The 26,503-nt window shown below is 42.6% G+C and overlaps 1 protein-coding gene across 2 annotated transcripts; it reads right to left on the reverse strand.

The window, feature by feature from the left end:
- atg5 (ATG5 autophagy related 5 homolog (S. cerevisiae)) lies at window positions 1-26,407 on the reverse strand. Of its 2 annotated transcripts, XM_026317632.1 has the most exons (9): window positions 26,331-26,349; window positions 26,119-26,153; window positions 25,739-25,926; window positions 25,082-25,209; window positions 23,461-23,539; window positions 22,882-23,044; window positions 20,379-20,473; window positions 11,945-12,062; window positions 1-1,080 (listed from the first exon to the last, which is right to left on the reverse strand). In XM_026317632.1, the coding sequence occupies exons 3-9, from the start codon at window positions 25,844-25,846 to the stop codon at window positions 944-946; spliced, it is 828 nt and encodes a 275-aa protein (XP_026173417.1). In that variant the 5' UTR covers window positions 25,847-25,926; window positions 26,119-26,153; window positions 26,331-26,349; the 3' UTR covers window positions 1-943. The 2 variants fall into 2 exon arrangements, with proteins under 2 accessions (XP_026173417.1, XP_026173416.1); XM_026317631.1 differs by lacking the exon at window positions 26,119-26,153 and having other exon boundaries at window positions 26,331-26,407.
- Between the last annotated feature and the right edge of the window lie 96 nt (window positions 26,408-26,503).

Consider the following 26,503-nt stretch of genomic DNA (forward strand, 5'->3'; position numbering starts at 1 on the left):
TGACCTGTCCAGGGTGTACCCCTGCCTTCCACCCGAGAGAGAGCTGGGATAGGCTCCAGCAGATCCCCGTGACCCTGAACCAGGAAAAAGCGGGTATGGAAGATGGATGGATGGATGGTAAAATGAGGGAAAAAAGCAGTTCCACTTGTTTTTGTGCTAAAGCTGCAGTTTAATGCTAATTCAGGACCAGACACAGACAAAGACTCTTCTTCTGCTGGTGAAGCTGCGTTTTTAAAAATAATAGAAAACGAGATGCTTTAATTCAACAGGTGCAACCAGATGCTCAGACCAGCTCCTGTGTGTGTGTGTGTGTGTGTTGTTTGTCAGTTGTGTATAACCGTCAGGAAAATAAAGCAGAGTGACATTTGCAGGCTGTAACATAAACTCTAACTGTAGGTGTCCAGACATTATTGCAGCAACGATGAGGACGATAGTAAAAATGCAGAAAGGTTTTAACTAAGGCAGCTTCAGCAGGACAGAAAACAGCACTTCCCAAACAAACCTCCACTCTGGTGACGGTGCAGCGTTTGTCGCTGCCCCGTGAGGGAGGACAAAGTGCGGGTCCCATCCACCTCCTCTCCTCCCGTGTGCAGATGTTTCTTTTTGTCTTTTGGAAGAAAAAAAAAAAAGCAGGGAGGGAGGAAGAGGAGGTGTAGATGGAGACCAGTGGGAAAAGAAAACTCAGTTCAACCTCCTGTTTACCAAGAGACGCGTCTCTGAGAAGATCGTCTGAGGGGAGAAGAGGAGCAGTAGTGATGATGGTGGGAGGAGTAAAAACAACAAGATGGAAGAGGAGGTTTGCTGAACGCCTCCTTCGCTTCCTCTGTTCATCCTTATCTCATTTGTGTCACAGAGTCTCTTAGCTCAGAGTTTCCACCAGCAGCGCCCAGGGGTCATCCATCGCTCTGTCGTCACGGTGACGGTGGGGTCATCCTGGCCGCAGTCAGTCGCTGGGGGTGGGAATGATGCAGATGTGCAGGAAGTTGTCTGGGTGGCTGAGGTGCTCGCTGAGCCACTGCAGAGGCGTCTCCAGCAGCGGCTCGATGCCGTGGATCACCACCTGGTAACGCTTCTGCTCACCTGCAGGGAGGGAACGATCATTTCATTCAATGATTTCTCACCTTACTGGAAGAAACCTTTTTCTTTTTTTTTACACTCTCAAAGACCCAAAAGGTTTTTCCATGAAGCACCGTGTAACCTTGGGTGGCATTAAGGAGAAAAGAAGATGGCAGATAAATGACAGCAGGAGGAAAGGATGGGCTGAGGCTGAGACAAAATGGGAGCGAGGTAAAGGAGAAAGATAAGAAAAGGGGACGAGGACAGAAAAGAGGAAGGAAGAGTACAGAGGAGGAAGTCAAGGAGTTGAAAAACAGCAGCGAGAAGGAAAGATGCAAACAGAGTGGGGAAGGTGAGCGCAGTAAGGACTAAAGGAAACCTGGTGTACGGGGGGGGGAGGAGTCAAGAGTATATTAGACAAAGAAAATGAAAAAGACACGCGGTGAGAGAGACCACATCAGAGATGACAGTCAAAGTGCTGGTGGTGGGTAAGAAAAGTGACAGTTGAGTGTCTTTGTGTTCGTCGTTGACACGATTCAAATTTTAAACTTTCACTCTGACAGTCTGCAGTTTCATACACTGTGTGTGCGTGGGTGTGAAAGAGATGGCCTCTTGCGAATGACCCCACCCATCCCTAAAAGGCCATGACCACAAATCGTCCGTTACACACAGCAACTTTCTTCTCAGCCTGGCGCGGTCATATGATTCGCAAAGAGCAGATTTCTGACAGGACTCGTGACAGTTAGAGCGTCTGAAAGTCTGAGCTGCTGCACGTCAAGATCACGCAGGCACCAGGCAGCTTTGACCTGATGCTGCAGTGAATTTAACGTGAGGCCTGGGTGTGAGGTCCAAGACGCACGAGCATTTATGATGGTCCGATGAAACATTATGGGAAATGTTTTGGAGCTTGATTCGAAGGGATAAAACACAGCCTCTTCGGCCTCCAGTCTCTTGAAAGTCCCATGAGACACAATATTAAATGACTGGTTTCCCTCTAATGATAATGAGAAACCAACCAGCAGCATTTCCTGCATCTACTTCACCTGTTTCCCATCATCTCACCACTACTTTGACTTAATAATATATTTTTAAAAAATGGGCAAAACTACATAAAGCACTGGTCTGTTGTTCTGTTGTTTTTGTTTTTTTGTTTAGCCTGTTTGCTTGAATATTATACCTGAAAAACAAACTAAATATAAAATAAATCATTTTTTAAATATCCTAAATATTTAAAATGAATTAAATTTAATTTTACAATATAATATTGTTTGCTTTCACACTTTCCTAGGACTCAGATACAGATTTTAAAATTGTATTAATTATATAAGTTTATAAAAACAGTTGTTTAGATATTTAGAGCTCAACATATGAAAATTAAATGTAACTAATGCTGAAACTGACAGTTCAACTTAAAAACAGGGTTAAAGGTTTAGAAACAGCTGCATCCAATCAGTTTCCCCTCTTGTACTTTAAATCCTACAAAAACACTTGATTATCCACCTGCAGCAGCTCTGGATTCATCCAGTTTGTTAGTGGGGCAGGTGACATGTTTGTGTAACATGCATTAAAAGTTAATGCAGCTGTAGATTATTATTATTTAAATAATAATTAATTATTTTAAATTATTTTCATATTTCTCAGTGGCTCCTACGTAACAACGGCTCTGTAATTAGCTATTAAATGGCAATTTTCTCATGGACGGCGTCAATATGTGTTTGACAGAGACAGACATTAATGGGCATTTTCCCACCCATCAGTCTGAACCTCTCACCCACGCTCACACACACGTTGTCCTCATTCACCCACCGGTTACATGACATTTAGCTCCACGTAATATCAGGAGGACGGTTGAGGCAGAGCGGTAACTGCCGGTCTGAGAATCAGCTCCACCCTACACCTGCTAACTGGCTGGCAAACAGCAACATGCACGAAACTCATGTCAAGAAAACATTGCAAGAAATGTGCTCAGCAAAGGCCTCCTGAAAACTGCAGCCGTGCACGTTTAGGCCACAGGTGGGTGCAAGTGGTCTGGGGGGGGGGGGCAGCTTCTGCTGATGGCTGCAGGACTTAAAAAGTGAAATAATATTAATAACATAATATAGCTCTTATATGTAAAATAAAAATGATCAGCTATTGCTTTTTCACTATAGTTTGCCATGTCAGGCCATAACAGAGGATCAATTTTATCAAATGGCTTCTTGATTCCAAAACCAAACCAGTCGATAAGATTTTACCAGCTGAACAGACAAACACAGATTAAGGCCAACGGTGAGACGTGGACTGGTTTCTGCAGAACAATTAAGAAGGAGCCAGTTCTTCCATTTCTAGTGTATTTTACTGAACACAGGAAGTTTGTTGAATGCAGGATGTAGACGTGTAAGCAGAAGGTGAAGACCGGACTCATTTCTGCTGCTCAGTTATTAAAACCTTTGACTTTCAGCAGCTCAGGAGAAAATGAAACAGAAATCTGGCTCATTTAATAAACAAAAAATGTCTTGAAATTTCCAGCAATCACATATTTTTTTAGTTTTTGTTTTTCTTGTAACACCCAGTAGGAGGTGATCAGCTATTCCTGGTTGTTGGTGAACTGAAAAAACAGAACAGAATCAGTCAGTGCTTCCTGCTGAATGTGAGTTTAGACTTGGAAACAAAAAGAGTTTAACAGTTTGAGGAGTCAAGGTGGAGTTTATGTTTGCATCGTTGGCTTACTGCACTAAAACCACTAAGCCACAAGTATAAACAAAAAGAAACCAGCTGAAATTGAGGGCATCACTGTTACAGCTCTGATTTCCCTTCAACTGCAGGGAGCGGGAGCATGACTGTCTGTGCACGCTGGAAGGAAATGATGCAAGATTTAGTCAAATGGCCGGTGGACAGAAAAAAAAACAACACAGATTTGTGTGTGTGCTGTGGAGCACGTCAGGCAACAAGCCCCCTCCATCAGAGGAGGTCCAGGTTAAACTGCACTGGACCTGGAGCTTTATTCATTATTCAGAATGATTAATTATTGTTGTTGTTGTTGTTGTTTCCTCGTCAGGAGGTGAAGCCGATTTGAAACGTTTAACAGATGAATTTCAATGAGCTGGTTGACTGAAATCTTAACAAGGCTCAGTTCAGATGCACAGAAAGTAAAAGGTGTGATCCAGCCTGTATGACAGTAATAGTGAAAACACACTTTCTCTGGTTCACTCAAACACACCCACACCCACCCACACACACACACACGCACACCCACCCACACACACACAAACACACACTCCATTTCTGGTTGTCTAAACTTTAGCCTCCGTTATGCCAGGCATGTCGTTGTCACAATGTCATTATGAGAAATGAGGGAAATTCATAACGCATGACCCCCCCCCCCCCCCCACACACACACACACACACACACACACACACACATACACAGACAGACACACACAGACACACAGACACACACACACACTCACACTCACACTCACACTCACACTCACACTCACACTCATTCACAAGGTGGATCTGGGTTTTACCTGTTCATTGTTTGTCAGTTGTTTACCAGTGTGAATTCCTGCAGTCAACACGTAAACACTTGAGAAACTGTTTTTTCCCACAAAAACAGTGAATAGACTGTATTTCTGTATTTCTGCGTTAACTCAGAAGGAAACAACGCTGCTTTTACCATTTCCAGCATCGTTGAAGAGATCTCTACAACTGGCACATTCTCTCCACTTAATTCTGATGTGTCTCGAGGCCAAATGTGTTGAATAAATCTTTAAAGTGTGATCAGCATGTTAAACTTTAGCCACTGGCCTGCAGGAACTGCTCTACATTTCATCCACCAGAGTTCAGTTTACAGGAAATGGGTATGTTGATCTGCTTTGTTATAAATGCACCTGCTCACTACCCAAAGATGCTGGATACTGCGCCTCATATCCGCCTGTGGAAATCTCCTACATCCCTGTATTCGATATCCCTCGACTTTCACACACTTTGCTGGGTTTTTCCATGTAAATGTCTCGCTGGGTCAGTCCCCTCTTGTTTATGTAAATGCATGTGTACAATCGACCGGTCAACTCTACAGATGTTGGTTCCCATAGCCAGGACTGAATTGGCCAAAAACACCCCTGCTTCCTGGAACGAAGGAACTGAAACTGTCACAGCCGATTACTATGTTGGGAATTTAAGCCCATTTCTGTATTTAATTGACTGTACTGACCGAAAACTTGACCTTTTACAGTAACTGGATGTTGCGCTCACACATCTGTAATGTGTGACAGGTGTATTTGTCTGTGTATTTTCTTTTGTTTGCTGGTACAACAGTGTCTGCTGCCATCTTGACCAGTTCGGGCATATCTTTAAACCTCTAACCTGCTGCAAATCCGTGTAGTTATTTATTAGACATGTCTCTACACGTTTGACAAAAGACACTGAAGTGTACTGTATGTTCCCATGTGTGACTGAAAACAAATGTTTCATCGAGTGATTATTTCTATGACTGTATTTCAGAATAATTTAGTCCTCAGTCCTTTGTGTGGTCAAACAGCAAAGAAATGTTTCTAATGCCTGGAGAAAACTGAAAAAAGGACATCCTATTTACAAAAGTTCCCAAAGTGAAAAAATCCTACAACACCCAGGATGCATTTCTGCTTTTTTTTTTCCAAACACAACACGCATTTAGTCTCCATCCATGTGCCGCTGCAGCCTCTACATTGACCTGACTCCAGTCAGTTCAGGCTTTTTCACCTGGTGGACGATGGCTTCTATCCTCTGTTGTCCTATAATCATCTATAATCTATAGACATAAATGTAAGTGCTAAAATCACACAATCAATGATCTGCTGTTAGCCAGGTGCTGTCCTCCTGTTCAACTCTGTACTCTGTGTTGCAAGTGTTTTTCTTTTAACTGCAAGGAAAGGATGCCCAGAGAGACATCCTCAAGTTTGAACAAGCAAGCAGTCAGTCAGCAGTTTGACAATAACAAAACTAAGAAGAGCAACCTCTCCCTTTACAGGAAGACCATCTTTGATAACAGTAAAGGTGGAAGGTTCAGTTCCCCTCCGAGCGCAGCCCATTAGCAGATGTGTCATGTGGAATAAGACAATACGGAGGAATGTTTTGCAGGCACACATATTTAAAGAGGTGTTTTCCCAATTTGACTAAGACTCCTGATTCATTACAGTCTGACAACATTGACCATTAACAGGTCTGACACGCTGATATCAGGGAGAGATATTTCCATTAGAAAGCTGACAGGGATCAAATAACTGCTGCATGTTCCATTCTCTGTTGTGTAATGTTTCAGCCTCAACCACCCTGTTCTGCTGTGAATATTGATCCTACTTGCCTATTTGTGCAGGAATTCTTGTCTTCAGTCACTTCCATTTATATATATATGTTGGTTTGTACATTGTGAATATTGCTCTGCTTTGCTTTTACAGCCATTCAAACTGCGTATGCTGTCTCACAGGATGCCTGTTTTATAAAGCACCATGTGTGGTTAAAGTCATGGTTTTAGTTAGACATGTATCTAAATAATTGTGGTTGCCCTGGGTGTGTTTTTGGGATGTGGCTTCTTGCTTCACTCTAAGCTCTGAATCAGGTGCATTAGCTTGAAGTTTGAATAAAATCCATGCTTCATGCTGCCGAGTTTCGTTTTTGTACACCAGAGCAAACCTTCCTGAAGTTCAGTACTTCAGCTAAAGTGTATTTTGACTGTAAACGATCCATAATGATCCGTTTTGATATTTTTACTCAGCAACCTCGTCTGACTCATGAGATCTGGCAAAAACCATCAACATGAAATAACATCAAACATGTTTGGTACTTTAGGATCTCTGACCTTTGACCTGACAACAACAAACATGCTAAAAAACCCTCACCAAGGCTTTTAAATCAAAAGACAAAATGATTACTGTACAAACTCTGAGAGCCAGTGATTTAATGAAGTGTAAACTTTACTGTACACATTGACTGTGGGTCCTCTCCTCCACAACGACATGATTATTAACTAGTTTACAGTGAAAAGTGGCAGCAACTGTATAAAATTGGACTGATGTGTCCACTGACACACACACGCGCGCGCACAGGCACACACACACGGACACACACACACGCCTTGTGGTTGAGTGGTACATGACTGCTGGCCAACACGACATGTTTTGTCAGCCGAGCAAAGCCAACCACTTAGAAAGACCGCAACCCAGTGCTCTGCTCCCAGCCAAACACACAGTCTGACTGAACGGCTGCACCACTGACTGACTGGTTCTACTGGTGGACTGACTGGAAAACAACTGACTTCCAACTGGATGAACCGGTGAAAACAGTCAAGACAAGACTGTTGTTATCATGATCAATTGATTTAATGAACTAGTCAGTCTATAAAATGTCCAAACTGTTATATTACAGATAAAGACTGACTGATTCCTCCAAATAACAGCTCCAACACCCAAACATACTGAATTATATTTACATACAACAATGTGAAGCTGTAAATATCTAGAAACAATAAATATGATTAATACACTTCAGTTGTAATGAAGCGTTCATTCTGCTGCTCTGGTTTAAAAATGGGTATTTCAGCAACATTTTGCACCCCACATTTTTCATGCAGCGCTATTTTGCACGCCTCCACCAAATCTCTGTTACTACTGCTCGAAAACTGCAATTGAAGTTTCACATTTTTTGATGCTGGGGATGAAGACGAGGAGTCCAAACCCTGTGCAAAGCTCAACAGTGAAACTTCTCTTTCCAGTCAAAATAACCAGAGTAAACACTTCTCCACGAGAACACAACACACAAAATACAATTAACTTTGAATGAAATAAGGTACAGTTTAATGAAATTATAAAATAAAGATATTAATCTGGGCTTTATCAGACGTGCCAGGTTTTTGTGTGTGGATTCAGCCTCAGACATATTTCAAGAGTAACGTTTGACGTACACGGTATAAAATCAAATGTTTTCTAAATGTTCCATTGATTTAAAGTGTAAAAGAAAGTTGAGACACTTGCCCAAACGTCTCCTTTAGCTTCTAGATAGATTTATTCTTTTAAACAATAAAAGTTGATAATTAGAGAATTAGAAAGCAAAAGATCTCAGCTGACCACAGTCTAATCAACAGTAGACCGAGTCATCGAACAAGCTTTCGAGCCTTTCTGAATTCCCCTGCCTGGTGCACATCTCACACGCCCGCGCACATGAACCATAACCCACTATCTGCTGTTTCAAAGCAGCCACTGAAACCTACACTTCCCCCTGCAGCCTCTGAAGTGAGCTGAGCACAAGCTGCGATGGCTCCTGATGCAGCGAGCACAGGGAAGCCTGTCAGCAGAGAGTGGGGCTGTACCACAGCTGTGAGTGACATGTGGGCGAAGCAGGGGGGAGGCTGGACGCTCGCAGGACGCCGAGCGAATACGCCGGGAGGGAGGGGTCGAGGTGGGGTTAAGACAGTTGTGGGGGGGTTTCCTCTGATTATTCACAGACAACAATCAATTCAGGGTTTTTTTTTTATAAGCAGGCTCACCTCAGATGCTGCTTACAAGAACTATGTGTCAGTACCTGCACTGCATGTCATGTGTGGGAAGCATCACTCTGTAGGCTGTGATTTGTAGCAAATCTAAGCCAAATTTCTGCCAAAATCTTGCTCAACAACACACCTGGTTCAAAACAAACACATAACGCAGCACATAACACACGTCACCTCTGACCACTGGTTACAGTAACATGTTGTTTTGGGTTTGTTTCCCGCAACAGTGGGGGTTAACATCTGCCTCATGGCCACACAGGCTTTTCGGCCATTGCATGTGAATCATCCGGGAATCCCCTTCTGTATTCTTCTCAACTCGAGCCACCCCCATTTGTTTGCTGCGACTGGTATCTGGGTCTCACAGGGGTCAACACCAATCCGCTCTCAGACATAACAGACGCGGAGGCTGTTTGAAAAACCTTGTTATTTGATGTTTGAAAGATCAGAGAAGCACCCCAGATTTTCTTCTTGTTGTGCATTAGGGTCCTGGCAGAAAAGAAGAAAAGTCCTCTGAACTCCTGAACAATACTACCAGCAAACCCCCCCCCCCATCCCCAAACATCACCACCCCGCCCAGTCCCTGAACACACGTCCCGGACTCTCTAAGGCAAACACGCCGCCATAATCCCCGGTTATCACCCGACTCATCTCGCAGCCGAGGAAGAGGTGGAAACCAAACAAACGACAAGAGACAAAAGGGCCACTTTCACCTTGATCAGCCAGGCAGGCTGGCAGACTCCTCTGGGAGGAGGAGAGCAGAGAAAAGCAGAGATTTAATGTCAAAGACATGAAAGACGTCTACAGCCAACAGGGAAGATGTTGAAGACTACACCTGAGAGAAAGACAGAGGATCAAAGAGGGAAAAAACAGGCTCAGATCAGGAAACAACAGGAAAAGAGGAACACAAAGGAAGAGAGTATCCGTCTCCACGTGACACAAACTTTAAGCAAACCTTACAATTTGGCAAAAGCTACAGTGCAAATTAGACACATTTCTAATCGTTGGGTTCAAGTGAATTAATCTCAGAAAAACTGTTCATTAGAAAGTGAAAGGAAAGCTGCAGAAACATCTCGTCTGCTGTTACTATTCAGCAGTGTCAGGTGAAGGCCGGATCTCTGCTGCCAGAAACAAAGAAATGTACTTGGCAGGTTTCAAAAGTACCAACTAAAGTCTGCAAACCACAACAGAGTTCAACAAGGGAGAGATTCTGATATTTCCTGGAGGGGGACAAGATCTTTTTCCTGAAAACCTCAATACAACAATAAATTCTTGGCCTTGCAGGCTTAGCATGCAAACGGGACATTAACCAGAGAACCTGGAAACACTAGAGGAACCCTCCCCTCCCTATCGCTCACACTGATTATCTATAATCAGTGAGTCAAACTGTAAGAATTGAATTTTTTGGCAAAAAAAAACAAAAAAAAAACATTCGTAAATACAATACTGGCGTATCGAGAGCAGTGACAGAAACCCAAAACACAAGATGGAGGCTGAACACTAAACAATGACTTGAAGGTCGTTCTAAAGGTCATGAAGCTGAGAGAAGCCAGAGATTCAGGTGGTCAGGGTGCTCCCACATTAAATGCATTTATGGAGTCTGATATCCCACTAATATTGGGAATTGGGGGTGTAAGCCTTTAATAATCTGATCAATAGGAAAATATTGGCCATGGAAACACTTGATCCCATCATTTGTCTCTTGTTGGAATAAATAGATTCTTTCTGCTCATGTCTGACCCACGTGGGGGGAACATTAGGTGACAGGACGAGTTTCCAGGGGGGACAGAAACATGGAGGCGCCAAAACCAAACTGGTCTCTGGCTGATACGATGTTTTTGTTGGAGCCTTTCACAGATTTAAGGATCGTTGAAGGTCTTGATGGTCTCAAGGCTCCAAACAACCAATTTGCATAAATGTCTTTTGACATTTGGGATAAATTACAGTTTAACCTGGACATTTTTTAACCTGCACATCATCAGCAAAGTGTGAATAACATCTGATAAACATTTTCCTTCCTCGTTTTGAAGTTTATCCTGCAGAATCTGTTCCAACTCACAGCTTAGACACTCATGTATACAGCCTTTCTCATGAGTGATGTAAAAGTAAAGGAATTGGGATCCAGTCAACAGTCGCTGCAATAAGCAGCATTTAAAATCTTTTAACTTCCGACTCCGTGAATTTATTTGGGGATTTCTTTCTCTGGATTAATGAAATCTATGAAAGTGAGTGAGGGATGTCTGACAGAATGAAGGCAGGCAGGCAGACAGAAAAGGGGGTGTTAATGGTCCTGTCTCCTCGGTGCAGGTGAGCCTCCTGCGGGTCCTCTGTCCTAACACACTATTGTCTCCTTATCTACTTCCTCTCTCCTCCCTTGCAGACACTGCTGTTTAGACTGCCGCTCGCCCTCTCTCTCTCCTCTCACCTCTTCTTTCATTATCACCACAGCTGTAGCTCCCCCGTGTGCCACGAGTGCACCAGGGATCACAAGCCAGACCTGCTCAAGAAATGTTTACGTAAAGGTTTTCATACCGTTTGCAAGTAGACGGACGTTACTGATAAAATAATCATTCACCAATATTTTTGCAGTTCTCAGATAGCGAGCCTTTAGGATTTGGGGCTGTGCTTCTTGTTAAATTAAACTAATTTATGCCTGTTTATGTTTTGTTCTGAAAAGGAACGATTCATTTATCCAAGTAATCCAGCTTTGTTTGCTCTTCCACACCAAATGCACCTGTGTGTGGAATAAAAACTGCACGGATTAGTTTGATGTTCTACTGATTTCATTCTCAAAAGGTGCTGCATCTGTATACTGTTTTTACTTAAGGTGATATCGGCTGTATCAGCCTAAATGTCTGACGCAATAAAGAAATTAATAAATATATTAAAAACACTTTTGCCAGCAGACATCTCACAAGCAGAACACGAGCACTTGTTTGTCTCTGAATTTAAAATTTTAAAGTGTCATCACCTCAGCAGCTTGCTCTCATTGTCCTTTTCTCTCTATGTCTCCTGACTCTCTATCTTCTCATCACCTCCTCTCCTCCTCCATCTTTGCCACTATTTTCCCTCATGTCGGCCCACTGTGGGCGTATTATCTCAGACGGTGGATCTCTGATATGGCTCGTGTGTCTGTGTAAACAAAATAAATCTGAGCCGAGAGGTGCTTCTTTTCTTCTTTCACTTCTGGAAGATGACAGCACCCACGTTTGATAAGAAAAGCTAAAATAAAACAAACATGGCTGCTGCAGCGCGTCCTGCCACGACTGAGACGTGTGTCTGGGTGATAATTTGCTGCCATTATTCTTCGTGACTCTACTATTATCACCGAAGGAAAAGAGCACTAATCAAAAAGAGTGAAGACAATGTCACTGTGTGTGGACTTACCCTCATTTGGAATAGCAGCTGGGTACATCTCTTTCAGCAGGTCGCTAAGTGTGTGTGCGTTGCCTTCAGGTGAAACAGGGCGAAACAGTTTCTGGATGAACGGCCGGTCGCTCATTGTCTGTAACGAATTAGAGTCGGCAAATTAACAAGCACAATATACAAACACACTGTGTCTAGTGTGTAAAGCAGAATTCAAGTATTATGAGTATAGTGTTAAAGAATTTATGTTGTTTTGGACACCAAATGGTTAACTGCATTCACCAGCTGTGCATGATGACAGCCCCAAATGATGTGATGATGTTCTATTGTTATTGAATTTAGATATAATTCAGCTCAAGAAGATATTATTACCATTTTCCAAAGCACATAGGGCTGCACATACCACTTAACATGCACGAAAGCTCACGGTACAGCCGTAACAAATACCTTTTAAATATTTTCTCATCATACGTGGCATCAATTCAGGGAATTGCTGGAAAGAGCAGACGAGGTATCCCGTAAATGTTCCCAGTTCTTTGTTGGGTAACATAAGGGGAAATTTTACTGCGAGCGCCCGAGTTTACGGGGTTAAGACCGTGAGAAGAATCCACATCAGTCTGCATGCAAAATCTGTGAATGAACATTGTGTTGTGTTGAGCTGGGAATGTGAGGCTTTGATGAGCCCGACTGCTCAGAATGTGATATTTAGCAATCGACAACAATTCAACAGATGTTACAAGTGACTCTGATATGTTTTACTGATCAGAATCAGTCTGGAAGTCATTAACTGCTGCTTGAGTATACAGATGGCAGAAAAGTCAGCTTCTGCACGAAAATCCTCTCCAGGTTCTCACATGGACAGAACAGAGTAAATCATAGTATTAAACCTAATATTGGTTTTTTTTTTGTTCCCTGAAGGAAATAAAAAATAAAAAAAAAATCCTCTTCTCTCTTTTATCCAACCACAGAGACGTCAGAGGTCACAGGTGATTTCCAGTGTTTGTGTTTTTGTCCAAGGGGTTTTCTAATTAGTATACCACCCTGGAGGGCAGTTGTTGGTCATCGTCCTGTTGGGGAAACTGCAGTTTAACTATATCTGAAAAAAAATCCATCTTTAATTTCTTTTCACCCACGCTGCATGTGATCCTTGCACATTCAAAGAGAAACTGTCACAGTGATGTCGCCCTGACCTGTGACCTTCACACTATTAGTTACTTGTCATTGAAGGTTTCTAGGATCTCGCGCTGATCCAACTGTTTGACCACGAAGCAGATCACCACGGGCAAGAACAGGCGTTAAACACCTAAAAATGTAACCTCACTCAGTGAAGCTGGGACACTAAGGTGATGTATGCAGCAAACATCCTCATGACTGCTCAGCCACGATCGACCCTGAAGCCACAACATTCCTTGAGTGAGAGGTGCAGGAAACGGCGTGGGAAAGTACCAGCAGACACCAGACGAAACTTTGGTAAACTATGTCTAAAGTTGGTAATGAACTTTGACTCAAAACTGTTATGAGAGAAGATGTCAGATCCTGCACGCAATGGTATGTCCTCTGAGGTCATAATGAAAATGTCACTGGCTTTACAAGATGAAATTACTGATGATTCTTCAACAGGAAATATAAATAAAGTCATTTAAAGGGAAGCCACTTTGATTTTGGATCTACCGTCTTACAGTGAATGATCGTGTACAACTTGGAAATAAAGTGCAGGCTGTTGAAACTGAAAATGGAAGAAGGTCAAGACGACCAAAGGGGGGTCCACATCTGACACCTGTCACTCTGATGAATAAGTCACCATCAGCCGTCAAGTCAAAACCGTAAACCTTTTCGTAACACGTCTGCACACGTGTTGTTCAAACCTCAGATCCTTAGAAACTACAGATGCTTATTCCAGTACAGTCCAGCCTGCTCACTGGGCTTTACATTCTGCTGTAACCTCCTGTGAATCCTGAACCGATTCTGGTATGTCAGCAGTGTAGGTTCTTTGTAAATGTCAAGAGTCTCATTAGCACTTCAGAGTTAAAAATTCAGAGGTTCTAGTTACTGATTGACCCGTGTTCTCAGGGCAGGAGAGCAGCCCGAACACTGGACACCGTCCAACAGTCGCCGTGAGGGATGGACGTACGTGTGCCGTTGAATTAGTCAAGTACGTCACTGCAGCAGAGCGCCGCTATGTGAAATCAGGTCCCTGGTCCTGGAGCTGTATAATGTTGATGTACAGTTTCTGGACCCACCAACCTGCTCTTTATTTGTTGTTTATTGATGTTGTTCTTTTCTCTCTCCTCTACCCACTCACCCCAACCAGCCGAGACACATGGCCACCCAAACTGAAATCTTAACGGAATTGAATTTGTCATAGTGACACATTTCCCGACTACTTCATTTTACTAATTGGCTGTTTAACTAAAATGTAGAATTTAGTAGATTCAATACGAGGATGCTTTGAGAGCAGCTTGAATCATTGTGAGAATATTAAAGACATACGATGCTAAAACATTTAATCCAAAAACCTGAAAGTTTCTGACACGTAAAAGTCAATAAACTGTTTAAAGTGCAAATATTTGAGGATCTGCAGCATTTTTCATTTCTGACATTACATTTCTGAATACGTTTGGTTTTATTACATGTAGGTCACACACACATCAGAAGACTTAAACATTTTACAGGCCAAGAAATGAATTAAATGATCCAAGTCACTATTAGACTGTAGTAGTCGCCCTAGAATTATAGTACAACATGATCTATATCACAAAATGGAAAATCTACTGATCACATATGAACACAATGAACACCCCGACAAAATATTCACATAAACAAATGTCATTTAACTTAATTTTGTATATTTTGTAAATAATCAAATGATTTCATCTGATCATTACAACTGAATTCGACTAAAAGCCAATTAAGGTCAGTACTGAATTAGCTGAGAAAACAGTAAATGTCTTGTTCTGACCGCTGAGCCGCCTGTTGGGCCAGTGGGAGAACCTGTGGCCTCAGATGGAAAGGTGGCGTAGGCAGACACCCAACCTGAGGTGTCAAACAGCGTCGGACACACAATAGGCCCTAATCATGGAGCTGTGAAAAGGAAACCGGCGAGGATGAGGATCGAGTAGCCGAGCGGTAACTACACACCCCAGAACCAGGCGCGAATCAACAAGAGGAAGGTGACGGTGGAGGCGCTCAGGTTACACAGAAAGACTGAGTCACTGACAGGAAGCGTGGCGTTTCGTGCGGGATCACCAACCAGGAGCCAGAGCAGGGAGAGTGTGCTAAGTGACAGCGACTTTGTTGCATTTTTAACTAGTCGGCCATGAATAATTGAGGCAGCCCCCATACAAAGAGGTGGCTACTGATCCCGGGGGAGAGGAGCGTGATACTGCTTGGATGTAGACACTTTCTTTTCAGCTGACGTGACACCTTAGCTGGCACAGTGGCACATGGCGACACAAAGAGAGTGAGGTATCATTAGGATTCAGGTGAAAAGAGATGGCTCGCGCTCATTGAGTGAAAAGAACAGCGGAACCCAAGATGTCACCTAATCGATGGAGGGGATTCAATCCACCTAACTGATAGCTAAACAATGGCGGCATGGATGGAAATGACAGCAGCGTCACGCACAGTCAATCAATATGAGTTTCCATGAATCCGGGGTGTGGGTTGAGAGAAAGCGTTTCCCGTGAAGTGAGACCATCCATTCGGAAATTAAAATCCCAACCTCGTTTTAGGCAGTCTTCATTTTCTGAGAACCTGAAATCCACACCTGTGGAGGTGACACTGAATTGAACTCTAAATTATTTATTCCTCAGGTGCTACATGCCAGGTCGACCTGTTTCAGTTCACCATCACACATCTCCGTACAGTTTCATCAGGATTTGCTGCTTCGGCTTCAAGCTCAACACCATTTACTACCAAAACAATTTGACAGTTTGTTCTGTAAACGGATGTTTTAATAATCTGAGCACAAACTCCAATCACCTCCACTGGCGTCAGGCATAAATCTGATCAAATAAAACCACATACCTACATAACTAGAGACCACAGGAGGCCTGACAGAAAATAAAAACTGACCCAAAATAAATACCTGGGTAATTAATAATCATTAAATCAAGCCTCCATCTGACTGAACAATGCTGTACGGATTAACTGTTTGCCAACACTGTCCCAAAATAAATCTAAAGCTTGTTAGGCTGATAGTTGCTTGGCAGCAGTGTCCAATCACAACAAAAACCCTGTTATTGACGGTCACAGTTTCAGAAAGCATTACTGTAAATGTGGCAATATTCCCCCCAGAACACAAGAAACTTAACACCTGTTGCCTTTGGCATGATTACGCACAAATGTTTCCAGCATTCCCATGTTTTGTAATTGTCTGCACAGTCACCACCTAGCCCTCATCTCAGTCAGCCATTACACGATACGTGGGAGGCAATAAACCTGCATTCTCTAAAGCAGGCAGCTTCCACAGCACCACAACACAGGGGCGGGAGGAGGTGCGCTGCCTGCTCCTGCTCTTGCTCCAGTTTGTGAGTAAGCACTGACTCACGAAGCGGGAACAGAAAGGTGTACCTGTCGAGCAACAATATAAGCGGTCTTTAAAAGAAGTATAGTAATTTTCACTTTCCGTGCAGCGAGACGATCGGCCCCCTCTAGAGTCTTTGAATCACAGAGTGGCGTCACGGCTGGAGGAGGAAGACACATTAGCTGCCAAACAAGTCCCACCGCCAGTCGGAGACAAGGGCGTGGCGGGTCGGTGCACACACAATAACACACAATGACACACAAGAAATGGGCTCAAATGGAAAGTACTGAGGGGACAAAAGGTGAAAAGTGCACATGCACACACATGCACACACATGCACACACATGCACACACATACACACACATACACACACATACACACACATACACACACATACACACACACACACATACACACAAATGTAGGAAAGATACCACTGTCCCAAAAAATTCATATAATAAAAAAACAATTTTGTTTTTAAAACAGTCTCCACACGAAAACTTTTAAAAGTTAAAGGGCTTAAAAAAGAGGTTTATCTTTATTTTCACCTAAACAGTATAAAAGCTTTTACATGTATATTCAGTAAAACAGCACAAAAACTCATCTATTACATTGATATGAATGAGAAAATGATATCTAAGAATAATTAGACCTTAAGAAAGATGGTTAAACTGTTTAACCTTCAGGACATACAGCAGCCGCAGACACACACAGACACTCACAGACACACACAAAAATGTGTCACCCATGCCCATGAGGTGTCTTGTTCTCCATACGGAGCACAGGCCAGACGGAAATGAGCCCTCTGTTATTTGGACTGAGTGTTGTCATTAATTCTGTCTGCATCAAACACAGCACATGTTATTTACACTAAAGACCACAATCTGGCTTTGAAGGACTGTGTGTGTGTGTGTGTGTGTGTGTGTGTGTGTGTGTGTGTGTGTGTGTGTGTGTGTGTGGGAGGGGGTATAAGGCCGTCCTCTGTTAATTCATCCACACTGACTTCTGCACGGCTTTGTTCCTCAGTGTTTATGTGCACGTTTCCATCTCTTCGATCTACTTTCTTTCCCTTCATGCTGAGTGTCTCCTCAGGATTTTGTCCTATCATGTTTAGTCTTGTCACAACAACTCTGGCAAACAAAAACCTGGGTTTTCTTCTTAGCAACATCATAAGTGCTGCAAAACTCCTACGATGTAAAACTTTTGACAGAACTCCAGATAGATGATGAGTTTGGATTTTCTGTTTGTTTTTCATTTTGTGTGGGTCCTTGTTTCTTGGTTTCGGCCGTCGGTCCTATCAGTGATCTCAACACTGTAAGTTAGGGACTTATCAAAAAACAAACGTGTGACAATCAGATGCTGGTGAAAAAAAAACCCTGGTCCAGACTTGTGTGCATAGTTCTACATAAAAAGCTTTCCTCTTCACCTAATCTATAGCTTTAACTGATAGAAACAAGAGAGACTACAAAAGTAATACCTGAGAATAAAATAAATGAAACAGATCCTTTTCCTGATGCCAAAGTCCACAGTGTTGAGTCATACAAATCTGCAAACACCATGAGGCCCTTCAGGAGAGTGAAAGTAGTTTGCAAGTGTCACAGAAAACTGCTATTATGAGTATTTTCAGGATCATCACGGACAGATTGAGTTTCCACTCTTCTCCAGACTTTGCAGACCTTCTCTGGTTGTAAATATTTAGCAGCGTTTAAGATGAAAACCACAGCATCTGCTAAACAATCCCTGGGTAATTTTCAGTGACACTGCCTATTTACACTACTATGTTTGGAAAACATGTAGTGAGGCTGTAACAGACTTTGATGCTCCGATTGTCACGAAACCACCACAGCTCATAAATGACCATGGAAACCTTCGATTCAGCAATGAAAAACACCCAAAACTACAACAGTCTGGGTTTCCAGCACTTACACCACTTCACTGCTGCAACAAGTGCATGTGTGAGGGGGCAGCCAGAGCTGGATGGACTGCATGTTTCAGCCTGCCACTTTAAAGGGTTAGCTTTTATTGCTGACTACAAAACCGCCTTTGGTGAAACGTAAACTGGGTTATTTACACACTGAAGATGAAGCTCCAGTTAAAACAAAAGCATTTATGAGTTTTGTGAAATTAATGCAAAGCAGTCAGTGCTGATGGTGATTGGCAGCTGCTCCTCCGCCCTCGCTGTTGTGCAAAATGTAAATGCAGCCATATGTGGAGCCCAGCAGGTCTCATTAAAAGCTTAACATGCTCAAAAATAAATCATCGCAGTGGGAAATTACCAGCAGTCTCTGCAGATATGATGACGGAAAAATACGCTTGGCAGGAAAGTTCAGTCTAGTAACTAACCATTACGCTGAAGTCCTGTTTTGTTCTTACCATGTACAAATCTCTTTCTGTTTCATAACATAACACCCGATCTATTTTCTGCTCTGTTTACTGTTCCATTTTCATATATGACTTTTCCTAACATGACTGTCAGGCCCCAAAGTTTTAATTCCTTCACAGGACTCTGTGAGAGGGGGTGGGGGTGGAGGGGGGTGCTGTTTGCTCTGATTTGAGATTGAGGCACATTCAGCCACCAGCCTCAGAGCAGACTGTCAGCATGTTTTTGCTGCAAAGATCCAGATGTTTTCCAAATATTTATTTCATTTACTGGACTGGATGAAACTATTCAGTGTCCAACTGGACTCAAAGGACTTTAAACTGCTCTTATATATATAATTATACAGTTGCTTTGATAATTCAACAGCACAAGCTTTATTTAAAAAAAAAAAAAAAAAAAAAATAATAATAATAATAATTGCTCCTGAACTATTCCAAACCCTAGAAACTGTCAGATTGATTCTCCACATTTTCCCAGCCCTTCCTGATCTGCATAAAAAGCTCCAACACTTGACTCAAAGCGTGGCACCTTCCCCCGCTGTCTGGCTCGCGACAGGCTAATGTTTTCCAGGAGAGGATCAGCCGCTTATTCACCCTCTTCTGTTTCTTTTTCACCCTCCAAAGAGGGTTTTCACCTGAGTCAGGAAAAAGCTGCAGAGGCTTGGCGGAAACACCCGACCTGAGGGTACTTGTCTCTCTGCGTTTCCTGATCCTGAGCTCAACCTGAGACTCACCTTACTTCAGTGGAACTGCACCCAACCCAGGAAGAGTCATAGGCATTAAACCTACGGGAACAAACGAATAACCTCCAGAAACAAACCAGGTTCCCACACACTTCTGCCGCCTTTGGTTGCTCTCTGTGATTCAGACCCTGACTATCATAATTCACCAAGTCCAGACAACAGCTGTAAATCTGTGAATTCACATGAAAATATATCTAACTAATGTTAATCTTTCACTTAAACATTCACTTAAAATTAGTGCCGGAAATGCAGGTCTGATCAGTTGGAGAACTCTGTTAATCTACAGCTGTCACTGCACGGAGACAACTATCCATCAACGCAGATAAAAATCTGCTGCATCTCAGACACTTATTCATGATGTTTGAATGCAGGCACTACCTCAGGCATGAATGCTGCGTGATTGTAATGTCACAGATGCAGCTGACAGGTGAAGCGATGTGTCTGATGTATATTCTGACTGTCCGAAAGTCTGTAACAGTGGGAGGCAAAATCTATCTGCTCAACAGAAATAACTACCTGGATTTTAAAGGAACCGTTCTCATGAGTTTTTATTTGGCAGCTGTACATTTTGAAAGCAGCAGGACTTCAGATAATGATTGTTATCCTTTTTAGGGTGAACTAGATGATCAAAGTCATTGTACCTGTTAAAGCAACATCAACACAGAGAGATTTTTTTTAAGTCGTCTGGCTCCATCTACTGGGATAACTGCCAAACTTCAGCATAAAAGTCCAGAGACTTCAAATGTATCATCCACACTTAAATACGGGACACAGTGAGGTGTTTAAAGCTGTGTTGGTGTGTTTTACCTGGTATATCCTGAAGGGGATGTATCTGAAGCCTCCATCCTCAGTGGAATATTCCATCAGCTTCCTGTTCATGGCCCAGAACTGGTCAAACTTATCTGTGACGACACACACAGGCCAGCAAGTGTAAAATATCCTGGTGATAAATTCATTTATATCAAATCTTTATCATCCTTCTCCAGCATCCATCAGGTAAAAGACTCAAAAGTCACCTCCTTTTTCCACTTATTAAATTGTGTGTAGTTTATTATGTCTCATAGACAAATAAAAGATATTTAAGTGATCGTATAGTTTAAGTAAACCAGGTCTAAATGTTGGACTCATCCTGCCCTGTTGCTGAAGTTCTCACAAATGAGTTGCAGTCTCTGGCTGCACCTGTGCAAACAGGAGTAAACACAAATCTGGACAAGATGTGTACTAACACAAGTACTATGGTTCATATGACACCTGTACCTCTTCATATCACAGTACTGAGGGTAAGTTTAAAGTGTAAATATGTGAATGACACACGCCAAAATCAGAATTTGCACCGGTGCTTATGTAAATACACTCCCTGCTGACTTATCCCCTCCAGCAGAACAGACACACATGAAATGGGCTTCAAGGATTTCATGTCAATTTTGGGTTGGAAACAGCTTTATATCTGGTCTTTTATCGACCAGGTTCTTCCTGACACAGTCTTTGGTCGCCCAGTTCAAGGACAGTTTTTCATCATCATAACTGAATCCACCTTGCATTTTCTAGTTTCAAACCCTCCACCACCCTTCAGCTGTTGTTTTCACAACAGCTTCTGAAGATGTTCAGTTTTCTCCCTGCTAGAGGAAAGTTGGAACCATCTCTGTTTCTCTTTCTCTGTTTCTTGTCTCTTTTAGATGTGAAAGTTTTGCTTCAGATGAGGTTTCATCTCTCACTTTCAAATAGAACATGTATGGCCAACTGCTTGCTTTGAATCAGTTCACAGGTTTTGCTCTGTTTCCGTGTTTAATGTAGTTACAAACAGTTTCAGGAGAAGACAACATGAACAACACCCTGAACAAAGCACAAATCTGTCTCCTAAATAAATATTTTTTAATCCTTTGATATTTCTCTCTGTATCACTTTCAGGGGAGAAAAGCAGCTGAAGTTTACAATAACATGAGAAAACAGTAATATGAAAAACATATCTGCAGTTTTCTGGACATTGTTTTTACATTACTGCTTGATCTGTTTCACATTAAAAGTCTTAGAATGGGTCAGAGGTCAACTTTCCTAAGGGACTGAGCTCATGTGTGACATCATCATTAGTACAAATTCTGTTTTATGTCTTTACAAAAAGAATAAGGGCCTTGTGCTCGATGCGTGTCTGCCAGTGAAGCCAGAAATGCAAGGTGTTCTTAGAGTAGATTTAGCAATTAGAGAGGAGAATGTTCTTCAGACCTCCAAAGATACAGACAATATGTAAAAACCCTTTATTTATCAGGCGTCATAGAATAAACACATCCACCTGTTTCATCAGGGCCAAAATATTCCAACAGACTGTTTGTGAATGCTTCTTCTTATAGATGGTCCCACTGATGAACAGAAGAACCTTTTTCTCTTTCTCTCTAACAGTTTTGTGTTTTGTAACATATCTTAAAGCACTGTGTTATGTGTTATCTGAGGATTTACAGTATATTTTATTACTTAGATATTACTGAAAGCTTTTCGACCCGACCGGAGCCTCAAGCCAGAGAGCAGCTCCAACACTGGTGGCCAAATGGTTTACTGTTATTTTTCAGATCGATTTAACCTGAGGAATCTAACGCAGTGTGTTAGTTTCTGCTTTCCAAAAAGAAAAGAGTACAAGTTTCACAAATCTATTCCGTCTGCCCTAGTGCCTCCTCCCACATCACAAGCTTCTATGAACCAGCTCCAGCACCCGGGCTTCACCCGGGCTTCACCTACACAAAGCACACCGCAATCACAGCCAAGATGCGTGAGGAAATCAACCTGTCTGGACAGAGGGGCGGAAACGGAAAGAGAAGCTGGTGGGTGTGTTGGTGGGAGAGGTTTTGGAAGTGGTAGCTTCAAAGATGACTATCAGACTACAGAGAGATTTGTGTGTGTGTGTGTGTGTGTGTGTGTGTGTGTGTGTGTGTGTGTGTGTAGGAACATCTGTGACTCTAATTAGATGCATTCTTTGTGTCTGTGAACACACCACTCCTACAAATGAGTAAATCTGTTGCAAACAATCATAAAAATATGTGCATGCGTGGTAGGATATGATATATGAATAAGTGCTCGCAGTATGTGTGTGTAGGGGTATGTCTGAATGTGTGTGTAGGTGTGTGACCAGAGAGACGACATGTGAGCAACTGAGTGCTAATGAGTGATTAGCCTCTCATTCAGAGCTGCCTGGAGAACTGTGTGTGTGTGTGTGTGTGTGTGTGTGTGTGTGTGTGTGTGTGTGTGTGTGTGTGTGTGTGTGTGTGTGTGTGTGTGTGTGTGTGTGGGTGTGTGTGTGCACCCATGCATGTGCATGTCTCACCGTTCTGCAGACCCATCCACAGCTGTTTGTGGTCTTTCTTCTGCATGTCATTGATGACTTGGCTCTTGTGTTTGAGGGCGTCGGCCTCCTTGATGCTGGACATGAAGTGAGCCTCGATTACAGAGTTGGACGGGCAGTGGAGCAGGTCACGATCTGGAAAATTCTGACAACACACAGAGCAAACATATGTTGTTTTGGTCACTGGGAGGAAGAAGAACAGCACAGTGTCCCTGGAACAAAAGCAATTGTTTATTTACACATCCAGCAGACAGAGAAACATTTATTCGTCTCCACGTGATATCGCAGGTCTAATATTCACTGTCATCAGTTCAGCTTCACCTACCTGAGAAAGATTCAAGGCTATTCAGCTTCGAAATGTTCCCCTTTCCTCTAATTTTCTTTTACAGAGTTAATGAGTGTGTTATGACTGAAACATAGATAGATGTAGATGTACCAAAAGTTTCATCAATTTGATTAAAACGACACTGACTCAATCCATTTTCAAAATATTCACAAGTGGAGCTTTACAACAATGTTTAGCTAGAACATAAAATATACCCAGCATTTACAGGCTCTTACCTTAAAGTGCACAGTGATAGTCCAGGGTAAGACAGTGTTAGAAGCATGGAGGTCAAACAGAACTCCAATTGGATAGTGCCTGGAACCCGGAGGTGCAAAAACGAAATCATGTTACTAGAGTTAGTGGATCATCATCATTTCAGAGACTGAGTTCAGTTCCCAGCGTGTCTATATTTCAATCCACAGATCTCACACCAGGCCAAGAGACTGCTGCTGTCCCTGTGATTGGCTAGAAAATCTTTGACCAGCAGCATCACCTGTAGACGAGCTGGAGACTGTCCCCTCTAAATGAGGGGTGCCAACTATCCCAGTCACGCCCACTGCTAATTACCTGGATCAGGTGTGTTCAGCCAATCAGAAGCTGAGGGTGAAAATGGGGGGGGGGCAAAGTTGGAAAACAAGCAGGACAGTGGCCCTCGAGGAACATGGGTTGGACACCCCTGCCCTAAATTAAACGCTGCATCTGCTTTGTAAAATGTCATCTTAAATGTATTAATCAGTGTTTTAAAAACAAATCATTTTATTCTGACAAACCCTTTCTATAATTAAAAGTACTAAAATAATTGATCACTTTAAGTGTCACTTGTAATATGGCAGTAAAGGAAAGAACTGGTGTCAGTTCTCTATTTTCTTCTGATGTTGCTAGGCCCAGCTCTCTCTGAACCCAGTGTGTGAACTTCAGGAAACAGTTTACATTTCAGTCTATTTGTCACTTCCTGAAAAACCAGGGTGAATACATCCCATATCAGTCAGCAGGGGTTGAATGCATTTCTTTATCATAGTTTCATACCAGATGAGTGTATTCTTAAGGTATTTTAATGGTCATTAACAAACAGTAACTGTGTTAGTCATTTAATTTGAGTTCCCATGAACAGGCTAAACTTTACCAAATTTGTTATTCATATAATGTCCAAATTCACAAATCCCAAAGTCCCTTAATCAAAAATTCATTACTTTCACATTTATACAGAATTTGAAATTTACAGTGAGAAAGGAAAGCCAGCAAACGTCACATCTGAAAGTCTGCAACTTGTAAGAATATTGACATCTTTACAACATGAAAAACACTGAAATGAGTATCAACACTCATATTGGTTCATTTCAATGTGTTTTACTAGAATTACTGGTATGCTGATGCTACTGTAAACCATGCACTTTTTGTCTGTGTTGCAATACTGGCACCTTGTGGATGAACTTGTCTGTAAACAGGCTCTGCTGCTGAGGCAGGTAGGAAACAGACTAGTTGGCCACTTCTGACATGGCTGAGGCTTCTATGATGGTGAATGAAGGGACTTAAGTAATTCCCTGTGAATGCACTGTTACAGTTCTGACTATGGGGGGCATTTGTTGGAGAATGTGGATGCTTACAGTAGCAGCACAGAAGGCTATGCAGAAAACAAAGAGGAAAGTATATAGAGTCCTGTGTAAGAGTCCCGTTGAACACCATGAAGAAATATATTTATTTTGAAACTGACACACAAATACAACACACATATCCATAATCTGCAGCTATAATACCATATATTCAGGTTTCATTATGAAAAAACACTAAATAGCTAAATTCCTGACATGTATTCACCAGATAAAGATAAAAATCAATTCAACTAATGATTGTTCTCACCATTTCAGTGGTGTTCCCTCATACTCAAACCACATCTCCCCCACGTCCTCGGGCTTCATCACTTTCAGGAAGTGTTTTTTCACCTTGTCCGTGACCAGAGTCAGGTAACTCACCCTGGGTAACAGCAGCTGGAAGAGCCAGCGGGAGACAGCAAGAGATGCATTAAGAGCCTGTTCCTGTGTGCTCTGAACCTCTCTCTCCTATGCCATTATACTTTAATGCACTAGAATAAACCACTCTTGAAGAATACATTTCAAGAATATAGTTACAAGCAGTTTTAAAACAAGTTTTATGTTTACAGTAAAGGTAGGATTTTTAAGGTCAAAATGACACCACTGACTGCATTACCCATAACAACCCAGCATTCAGTTAGAGTCACATAAATCTGAATGGTGTTATGTCTTTTATAGAATTTGGTGAGAGCACAGACAAAGAGAGAGGAGGACAGTGATGGAGACAGACAGACAGACCACTGGGCATAAGGTCCTGTATAAGTGCACACTCTCCTTGGGAGCACCCCTAAAAGTCTGATCCTAGAATCACCCCTGGTCTGTAAGGAGCAAGCAGAACTTATGTCTGGCCTCGGGATCTGTGGTCATGTGAAGTCAGACCATTGACAGGTGTATTATTCTACAGTCAGACACTAACTGCACTCACATAGTACGGCTCGGCTTCTCTCTCGGTGGTTTCATCCTGGTTCAGGGTGAAGCAGGTGGGGATCCGGCCGAACCACACGTCTCTCAACACGTCCTTGTCATCTGCCATGATGCTTCTGCTCCCAGTGGCTCATAAAGAAGAAATTCCCCAAACGCAGACCCTGGCGTCCACAGGCAGAGCGTGTCTCGCTGCCAACACCACAGAAAAACAAAGAAGCGAAACATTCAGCAACACGACCCCAAAACCACAATGAAGTAGGTAGCACAACATAAGCTGGTTCCACCTGGAGGTGGCTCGGCTTAGTCAGACCACATGCGTCTTTATTGACTCGTCAGCTAAGTTATTAATAAGTTATAACACAGGAGAAGAGAGTGGCTCACCTGCAGAGTATCTCCAAGCCTGTCAAACTGCGCAGCTGTAATGCAAACCCTGACGTTAGCTTGAAGGCTAGCTGAGCTAACTTAGTGACAACACACCAAAGAAACGTTTGGAGCAAACCAACGTGCTCGCCTCCTGCTCGTTGTTACTATTACCCGCAAACAGAAACCCCCCGCGAGCGACGAAAAGAAGGTGGTGTGAGAGGAAACCTTACTTTTGTCGGTGTTTTGCAGTCAGCTTGAATGGAAGAAGGGCCGTGACTGTCGGTGTTGTCATTCCGCTGCTGTCACCGGAACTCCGCTGAAAAACCCTTTCACCGCAAAACAGCGACGCCTACCGACACCACCTTCTACTGCAACAACAATAGCGTTTGATTTTCGACTATAT

This window comes from Mastacembelus armatus, chromosome 16 (assembly GCF_900324485.2).
Source record: "Mastacembelus armatus chromosome 16, fMasArm1.2, whole genome shotgun sequence".
Taxonomy (NCBI): domain Eukaryota; kingdom Metazoa; phylum Chordata; class Actinopteri; order Synbranchiformes; family Mastacembelidae; genus Mastacembelus; species Mastacembelus armatus.

Bases quoted from the DNA above. Each gene is read 5' to 3' on its own strand.
- atg5 (XM_026317631.1), bottom strand. From the start codon at position 25,846: ATGGCAGATGACAAGGACGTGTTGAGAGACGTGTGGTTCGGCCGGATC. The intron at 20,474-22,881 runs GTGAGACATGCA...GTGTCGTCACAG, and splicing joins GTGGATGGGTCTGCAGAACG to ATAAGTTTGACCAGTTCTGG. The intron at 1,081-11,944 runs GTAAGTCCACAC...CCCTCCCTGCAG, and splicing joins AGCTGCTATTCCAAATGAGG to GTGAGCAGAAGCGTTACCAG.